The sequence below is a fragment of the Bufo gargarizans genome, chromosome 8 (genome assembly GCF_014858855.1).
Source record: "Bufo gargarizans isolate SCDJY-AF-19 chromosome 8, ASM1485885v1, whole genome shotgun sequence".
Classification (NCBI taxonomy): domain Eukaryota; kingdom Metazoa; phylum Chordata; class Amphibia; order Anura; family Bufonidae; genus Bufo; species Bufo gargarizans.
This window is the reverse complement of record NC_058087.1, coordinates 28,575,162-28,584,707: the sequence shown is the minus strand read 5'-3', so window position 1 is coordinate 28,584,707 and position 9,546 is coordinate 28,575,162. Positions and strand designations below refer to the sequence as shown.

The window sequence follows — 9,546 nt, the reverse complement described above, 5'->3', positions numbered from 1 at the left end:
TTCTTCTTACAACACTCAACAGACGTCTGGGGACCGAGGAGACCAGTTTCTCAGGTTTAGAAATAGGAATGCTCTCCCATTCTTGTCTAATACAGGCCTCTAACTGTTCCATCGTCTTGGGCCTTCTTTGTTGCACCTTCCTCTTTATGATGCGCCAAATGTTCTCTATAGGTGACAGATCTGGACTGCAGACCGGCCATTTCAGTACCCGGATCCTTCTCCTACGCAGCCATGATGTTTTGATTGATGCAGAATGTGGTCTGGCATTATCTTGTTGAAAAATGCAGGGTCTTCCCTGAAAGAGATGACGTCTGGATGGGAGTAGATGTTGTTCTAGAACCTGACTCGTCTGACCACAGAACAGTCTTCCATTTTGCCACACTCCATTGTAAATGACCCCTGGCCCAGTGAAAACGCCTGAGCTTGTGGATCTTGCTTAGAAATGGCTTCTTCTTTGCACTGTAGAGTTTCAGCTGGCAGCGGCGGATGGCGCGGTGGATTGTGTTCACTGACAATGGATTCTGGAAGTATTCCTGAGCCCATTCTGTGATTTCCTTTACAGTAGCATTCCTGTTTGTGGTGCAGTGTCGTTTAAGGGCCTGGAGATCACGGGCATCCAGTATGGTTTTACGGCCTTGACCCTTACGCACAGAGATTGTTCCAGATTCTCTGAATCTTCGGATGATGTTATGCACAGTTGATGATGATAGATGCAAAGTCTTTGCAATGTTTCGCTGGGTAACACCTTTCTGATATTGCTCCACTATCTTTCTGCGCAACATTGTGGGAATTGGTGATCCTCTACCCATCTTGGCTTCTGAGAGACACTGCCGCTCTGAGAAGCTCTTTTTATACCCAATCATGTTGCCAATTGACCTAATTAGTGTTAATTGGTCTTCCAGCTCTTCGTTATGCTCAAAACTTTTTCCAGCCTCTTATTGCTACTTGTCCCAACTTTTTGGGGATTTGTTGACACCGTGAAAATTTGAATCAATGTATTTTTCCTTTAAAATGATACATTTACTCGGATTAAACGTTTGATCTGTCATCTACGTTCTATTACAAATAAAATATTGACATTTGCCATCTCCACATCATTGCATTCAGTTTTTATTCACAATTTGTTTAGTGTCCCAACTTTTTGGGAATCCGGTGTGTATTATTAATATTTAGCCTCATTAATTCATTAAAGAATAGCAATAAAGTAGTGCCCGGGATAAAAGTAATAAGTCTTCCCTTTGCATGAAAGACTGGGTCCCGCTGCAAGGAACTTTACCCAAAGGTTCTGTGTGGACAACCAGGATGGCGCTACCCCGACGTGTGTTTTCGACGGACGAAGGCACTATAGACCCATAGACTTCAATGTCTGCCTCACGGACCAAAGAGGTGCATGTCTCTGTGATTTTTTCACTGACCCACGGTCATTAAAAAAATCCTGATATGTGAACAGACACGCATGTGAAAAACAGAACGTAAACGTGGACGAGGCCTAAATCTGATACTGGGTGCCGGTGCATGCTTATGGTAACATACAGGGATTTCTGAAAATGTTTATTCCTCCTGTTTTGTAGAATATGAATAAAAGTAAAGAAAAGGAAACATTTTAAATACAAAAGTGATGGAAAAGTCTAGGTCCCCTACCTGATTCATTGCGTATGTATTGCCTTCCTACTATGTTTCCGTCTTCACTTGTCAAGCTGGCTGGAATACTTGGCTGGGAAGCCATCTTGTCCTTCTTGCTACGTGACAGCCCCCAGCGGTCCCAACGGGATCTCCTTTCATCTGTAAAGAGAATAGAATGTATGTAGGTTTTGGTGTAAACCGCGCCCAAAAAAAAAATCACCGAAGTGAAGCGTCTTATTTGTCAGATTTGAAAAGTGGCATGAAAATGGGCATTTAAGGTCAGTTTTACGACCTTATTTTGTCTCAATCACAGGTCTATGAGGCCGTCAGTTCAGGTCAGTAGAGACATAATTATGCCTATGATGCGTTAATTTCAAAATATTAAGGGAATTATGTCAGAATGGCGGAAAGTGCACAGATTAGATTTTCTGCTTGATTGGTCAACATATGCCAAATTTGTAAAGAGTCATGTGACGTGCATTTTCCTAAACTGGACCCAATCACTCTAACCCCCCTACAAAACATATATAACAAATATATGAAAATTAGGTCATTTTATGAAATAATAACAAACTCAGCACTGCCGTATGGTGTTTTGCAAAAACAAAACAAAAACAAAAAAACACCCGATATTAATGGCTTCTGTATCTATCAACGTCTGTACGCCACTTTTTGGCACAATTTTAGTGGAATTAGGGTGCCTGCACACAGTGCGGATTACGTTTTTTCCATGTGGATTCCCTGCCAAATGGAAAAAATGTCAAGTGCTGCTTCCCATTGAAATGAATGAGCCGCTGTTTTGAGGCGGTTTTTGGAACTGATTTTGAGAAGGAAACGTTTCTGCACCAAATCTGAATTACAATCTGTATGTGTTGCTTGCAGATTTGATGCGATTTTGCTCCAGATCTTAGCCTTCCATTGAAAAGGGTGAAATATCGTACAAAGAATTGACATGCTGAGGGTTTCAAAATCTGCACAGCAGGTTAATTTCTTCATAGAAGATAAAAAGCAAAGTGTACATAGGATTTGTCTTATCTGATACATTTTGTTGGTACTGTATTACACTGCACTTTTTCCGCAAGAGAATCTGCACTGAAAAAAACAAGCTTAATCCGCAAAGTGCGTAGGTAGTCTTAAGGCAGTGTACTACGTGCACTATTTACTAAATCTTTGCTACAAAAATATACTGTATACATCCTGTGCACCACTCCATTAGTTGTATAAGCCAAGTGGGTGTGAGTGGGCAGAGTTACTTTTTAGCGGGGGGAAAAAAAAGTGCAAGTTCTCCAATTTAAAATGTGACAAATAAAAAAAAGTCAAGAAAGAAAAAAATCGGACACAGAATTGATACGTGGGCCAACATATCTAATCATATAGGAGTTGTCCAGGATTAAAGACAAGGATGCGTTCTTCCACAAACAGCACCACACCGGTCTATGGGGTATGTGCGGTATTGCAGAGGAGCAGAATTGATGTGAAAGCGCCTGAGCGGCAATACCACACACAACCTGTGGACAGGTGTGTCGCTGTTTTTTTTGGAAGGAAACAATCATGTTTTTCTAATCCTGGACCATTGAGAACTCAAATATTCCTAGGCAATGGAGGAAACCAGCACATTTTTTTGGGGCCTTTATACTGATACGGTCACCACCAACATCTTGCAAGCACTCACCTCTCTCTACCATTTCTGATTTGATGCTAAGTCCCGAGTTGACAGACTCTTTAGAACGAGATGAAGCAGACTGAGAGGCAAGTTGGTTCTGGGGTATTTCTAACTTTCGTAAGTTCTCCCCTTCTGAGTTGGATCTCCTGAGTAGTGACAGTAGTGGGGTTCTTCGCTCCGGTCTGTCCTCATTTCTGTCAGCAGACTTGTTTTCTGTCCTTTCCTCTGACTGACTTCTCAATTTTGAGGACAGACGGTCCATGGTGCTTCCAATCTTCTTCCTCATTGCTAACACTGGAGATTCGCTGGACTTCTTCTGCTCTTTGGCAACACTTTCTGAGATTGTTTCAATGGATCCTTTCTCGGATTTCATGCTTTCATTGTCTTTTCTTTCTTTGGAACTTCCCCTACCTAACGTCCAAGAAAGACGTCCTCCCAGTGAACTCGACCCTTCAATATCTTCTGATGGCTTTTGCGAACGCTCACTTGATGGTGTTTTCTTGAAGCGTTGGGACAGTCTTCTCATGAAGCTTGGATCTCTTTCTGAATTTGACAAGTCCTGCATAGATCTCGACCTATCATCCATTCCTAGAGCTGCTGGAACTAGGAACTCGAGCGGGACACCGACAGGACTAGGCCTGTACATTTCCTCCTCTTGAGATGCATGAGCGGCTGATAAATTCTTCTCCTCTGACCAAGACCTAGTTAACATCTTCAGACCTCGTGTCAAAGAAGAACCACGGTTTCTCTTAAACTTAGCTTCAAACACTTCTTCAGAATCTATGTTGCTGATATAATGGACGTTCTCTGTGCTTTCAGCTCTGGTTGTTTCTTTAACCTTTGCAAATGCTGGGGGTTGTGCTCCTTCATCTTCTTTAGTTACTTTTGGATCCACATTAGTGACTTTAGACAGGCTAGATTTTATTTCTGAAGGTCTGTCAGGCTGGCTGGGTGTGAGAGGTGAGACATCTGGTGACATTTCAGCCTGTGTGTTCTGTAGTTGAGGCCCTTCCAGTACAGTGTCCACTTGGAGAGTTTGCAGCATTTCTGCATAAGGTGACAGTTTAAAGGTCCCTGTATTTGCAGTCTGGGGTATGGGAGCAGGTTCACTAGCTGCTGGAGGTGGAGGATCTTGTGTCTTCATTGCCATTTGTAAAGGCTCTTTCATTTGCATAGACAAAGATGAAGGCACAGAGACAGATTTTTTCATATAGTTTGGCAAAAGAGAAGTGACACCTGAAGACCTTGGTAAAGTAGATGTAGCTACTGCTGGGCCTGGTGAAGAAGACTGTGTGACATCTGAACTTGGCAAGAGAGTTGGGGTACCTTGAGGCCTTGGCAACGTTGATGAAGCAATTGATTTACTTACCGAAGAAGACAATAAAGATGGGACAATTGCTGGTCTTGATGGAGCAGATGGTTGATTTGATAGAGAAGACCTGTCAGTGCCTGAACTTTGTAAGGGAGATGGGACAATAGTTGTTGAAGGTGATGAGATGACGGATGATCTTGAAAAAGTATATTTTGCAGGAAATTGACTTGGCATTGATGATTGGACAGTAGTTAAGGTTTCATTCTTCTGTACAGAAGAGACAGAAGAAACCACTGATGTTGGCGCTTGGGTTTGGATCTGTGGAGGCTTTGTGTTGGAAGGCACTGAATTTTGAGTTGGAGCAGGAGTCAGCAAAGAATCCTCCATTGGTTTCGATATGGATGCTTCAGCTGATGAAGGATGTGGTGATACAAAACCATCACTTCTGTCACTTTTCGTTGGATAGCTTTGAGGTTCTTTTGTCATTGGCCGTCCCGACTGGATACTGGATGTTTCTTTTTTGGGTATTGCATCATCTACCAATGTAGTCACTTTTGGAAGTACAACTTCTGAGTTCTCTTTAGAATATTTATCAGACCTGGGCTTCAATTTATGTGACTTGTCATTTTCATCTACTTTACTATTCTCTGTTTCCAGGACCACATTTTCTGTTGTTGGATCGGGAGTCAAAGACTTGGAAGGAATCTCACGAGGCGTTTGAGGACGGGAATCAAATCGTGACTGGTCAGTCAGAGCAGATAGAGATGGAGACTCCTTCAACCGTTGTGCCTCTAGTTGTGCAAGAGGAATTTCCAAGGGTGCTCCAGACCTACGATGTAGAACAAGGGGTTCTGTGTCATCATTGGAAAAAGAGCTGGTTTTTCGTAAGACCCTTTCGTCTGATGATTCTCGACCAGGAGCGGCCTCACTGGAAGCAGCACGTGTCAACTTTATAACAGGGATGGGTGAAGGTGGCATGTTCTCAGAACGCTGGGACATCTGTTCAACTCGCTTTTTATCAAAGGAAAGTGTTTCCTATCAGCGGCCCTCTAAGACCACTGAGCTTGTTATCTGCAGAACTTCCCTTTAATAACCTTTGCCTCATTAGCTCCAAACGTTGGGCATACTCTTCCTCAGCTGACCCAAGCTTTCGTCGCCTCATTGGGCTGCGGTTTCGTGTTGGTAGTTCCATGGAAGCAGCTTTGGTCATGCCTCTGTCAAATGTATCTCTTCCTTCTTCATCTTCAGTAGACACATTGAGTAAGAGAGCACTATCTGCGGAGCTTCCCCTTCTCAATTCACCTCTTCGTGCTGTCACAAGTTCATCATCAGGAACCTCTGAAGATTCAAGGCTTGACCCTTTTTTAAGAGTCTTCCTTGGCTTCTCCTTCTTTTCTGAGATCTCATCATCTGAAGACGAGCTAGGATCAGCTTCATTCGATTTCTTTCTTGTTAGTGACCCCTTAGGACGTTTGCTTGATGACTCTGTCACCTCTCTACGTTGCACTTCCGGTTCGGTTATTTTACTGTCGACTGCATTCTCTTCTACCTCCAGATTTCCTGGAATGCTAGCATCTTCAGGGGACTGAGAAGGCTGCTCTTCATCTGTTGGTATTTCATTAAGAGACATTCGAGAACCAGAGAACTGCACTTGAAGTGGCATAGGGACATATGGAAGCTCTTCAAGATCATCTGAGTCTGAGGAAGATGATAGGCTTGTTGACTCCTTAGGATGTCTCGGGACTGCAATAGATAAGTGGTTGCTCGTGTCTTGTAGGAGCTCTGGAATAGATCTCATCACCATGTTGGACTTGAAGCTGATTAAGGATCTCTAAGTGGGAAAAAGCAAACAAAACATTACAGCGTGTGCTCGCTGCAGCACAAAAACCAACAACTATTACTATAGTTTAAGTTTTTATCTTACCTGCCACTTGCGTCGAGACTGGAACAGTTTAATATGATCAGTGCTGATGTTTTTTCCCTTCGCCAAAGTCTATAGAAGATGAGAAAAATGATATAAAAATGTTAAATACTACTGTATTTCAGGGACACGGAAATCATGACTCAAAACATGTAAGGAGCCAAAAGTATTGTACTGGTGCTGCTACTGTATATGACATATCATAAGGTGGGGCCCCTTCTGATTCCTAAAATAGAGAGGTTGTCCAACACTGGAAAAACATGGCTGATTGGAAAAAAAGAAGAAAAAAAAAGTGTTGCTCCTGTCCACAGATTATGTGTGGAGCTCTGTCACATTCAGGTCAATGAAGCTGAGATGCAATACCAGACACAATCCACGGACGGGGTGATTTCTGGAAGGAACTCAGAAAATGTTTTATACTGATGACCTATCCTCAGAATAGGTCACCAGTATCTGATCGGCACGAGTGAGACTCCTGGGATCCTCACTGATCAGCTGTTTGAGGAGGTCACGGTGCTCAGGTGAGTGCTGCAGCCTCCTCGCACCTTACCAAGCACAGTGCTGTCCACTGGATAGTGGCTATGCATGGTATCACAGCTCGTGTACATGAACGTGACACCACTGGCCTAGGGCAAGTGTGAGGAGGCTGCATTGCTCAATGGAGAGTCTTTAAACAGCTGATCGGCAGGGGTCCTGGGTGAGGATAGGGCATCAGTATAAAACACTTAGACAGGTCCTCTGGCACTGATCTGAAAGCCCCAACACAGCTTCCCTATACAATTTCCCTATAAATGCAGTACTGCTAATGACCTATAGGTGGCAGTATTCACAGATGGTAATCGATCAGATTGATACCACCCCCAAAAATGCACTTAAAGCTCCGCTCACCTTGAACCAGGGGTGCTCCAGACTCTCTTCAGCATTAGGCCTCCTATACAAACACACAGATGAATATCAGCCATATTGTCTTACATATGAGGCATTTTTATTTTATTAAATAGTTTAAATCTCATGCACTTCCCTGTTACTGTAATGCTTTGTGGATCTCCCACCCGCAAATCCAAACAGAAGGTCAGCAGCATATGTGTGATCATACCCTTAGCCTCCATTGTATTAAAAGGAAGAGACATGGTTTTGCCTGTGCATAACCTTCAGCATGACAGGAAGATGCGCATTAAGGAATTCAATGTATGGCTTGCTGAATGGTGTCTGAACCAAGGGTTTGGCTTTGTGTCTCATGTTAGCTCTCGTTGGAATGGAAAAGAACTGTACAAGAAAGATGGTTTGCATCTTTCTCTCAAGGGAACGGATGTCCTCAGTGAACAGTTCAAAGTATTTGCTAAGGAGCATTTAAACTAGGAAAGGGGGGCAAAAGAGTGATAATCCAGCAGTCTGAAATGCCCCCCAGAACAATGCCAGAAGATGCAAATAGCACATAGGTTAAGAAATGACAAGCTCAGAGTCTTGTCTACAAATGCTCGCAGTTTAGGGAATAAGATCAATGAACTTGAGACTATAATGGCATCTGAGAATATAGATTTAGTGGCTGTTACTGAGACCAGATTCAATGGGAGTAATGACTGTGATATAACAATACCAGGGTTCTCTCTATATAGGAAAGACAGAGAAGGCAAGAAAGAGGGAGGGGTGGCCCTGTATGTGAAAGATAGCATAAAATCTAATTTAATACAAGTTAGCGAGACCAATTTAGAGTCAGTTTGGGTTACCTTACAGCTTGATAATCATAAGGTAACTCGTGCAGGTGTGATATATAGACCACCTAGCCAAGTCCAAGAATTAGATAATCTACTAGTTGAGGAAATTGCTAAAATGACACTGAAGGGGGAAGTTATCATTATGGGAGACTTCAATCTTCCAGATGTAAACTGGAAAACCAAAATAGCTAGTTCTGCCAGGAGTACAGATATTCTAAATTCCCTACTGGGATTAGCTCTACAGCAAGTAGTTTAGGAGCCAACCCGGAAGGAGGCCATTTTAGATTTAGTATTCACAAATGGGAATTTGGTATCTGATATTACTGTAGGGGAAAGCTTGGGATCTAGGGATCACCAGTCAGTGTGGTTTACTAGAAGTACAGTGACTGTGTCACACCACACAAAAACCAAAGTTTTAGATTGTAGAAAAACTGATTTTTCTATAATTAGATTAGTGGTATACGAGTCCCTATCAGATTGGAACAGTTTCAATGGAGTCCAAGAGAAATGGGACTACTTAAAAGTGGCACTATTGAAGGCAACAGAAAATTGCATTAGGCTTGTCACTAAAAGCAAAAAAAGGCAGAGACCACTGTGGTACTCAGCAGAAGTGGCCAAAATCATTAAAAACAAAAAGATAGCATTTAGTAATTATATTTTTTTTAAAAACAAGGATAACAGGCAAATTTATAAGATTAGGCAGAGAGAGGCCAAACAAGTTATAAGAGCTTCTAAAGCACAGGCAGAAGAGAAATTAGCTCAGTCAGTGAAAAAGGGCGATAAAACATTCTTCAGATACATAAATGAAAAAAGGAAACTAAAACAAGGAATTACCAAATTAAAAACAAAAGAAGGAAGGTATATGGAAGAAGATAAAGAACTAGCTGACTGCCTCAAAGAATACTTCTGTTCAGTTTTTACAAAGGAAAATGAAGGAGAAGGACCTCAGTTAGGAAAGAAGACTAATGAATCTTGTGATGCATGTGTCTTTACAGAGGAAGAGGTTCTAAGTCAGCTGTCTAAAATTAATACAAATAAGTCACAGGGGCCTGATGGGATACACCCAAAAGCTATTAAAAGAGCTCAGCGGTGAACTAGCAAAACCATTAACAGATTTATTTAACCATTCACTGGTAACAGGAGTCGTCCCAGAAGATTGGAAATTAGCAAATGTTGTGCCCATTCACAAGAAAGGTAGTAGGGAGGAATCGGGCAACTATAGACCAGTGAGCCTGACATCAATAGTGGGGAAATTAATGGAAACCATACTTAAGGAGAGGATTGTGGAACATCTAAAATCCCATGGATTAAA

At 42.2% G+C, this 9,546-nt stretch overlaps 1 protein-coding gene across 1 annotated transcript in view; it reads right to left on the bottom strand.

The window, feature by feature from the left end:
* The window catches only part of SPEG (striated muscle enriched protein kinase), a 218,311-nt gene that overhangs the window by 41,230 nt on the left and 167,535 nt on the right, over window positions 1–9,546 (bottom strand). The window contains 5 exon segments of the mRNA XM_044303636.1: window positions 1,642–1,782; window positions 3,296–5,633; window positions 5,635–6,429; window positions 6,523–6,591; window positions 7,408–7,450. Of these exon segments, the coding sequence (XP_044159571.1) occupies window positions 1,642–1,782; window positions 3,296–5,633; window positions 5,635–6,429; window positions 6,523–6,591; window positions 7,408–7,450 (3,386 nt within the window).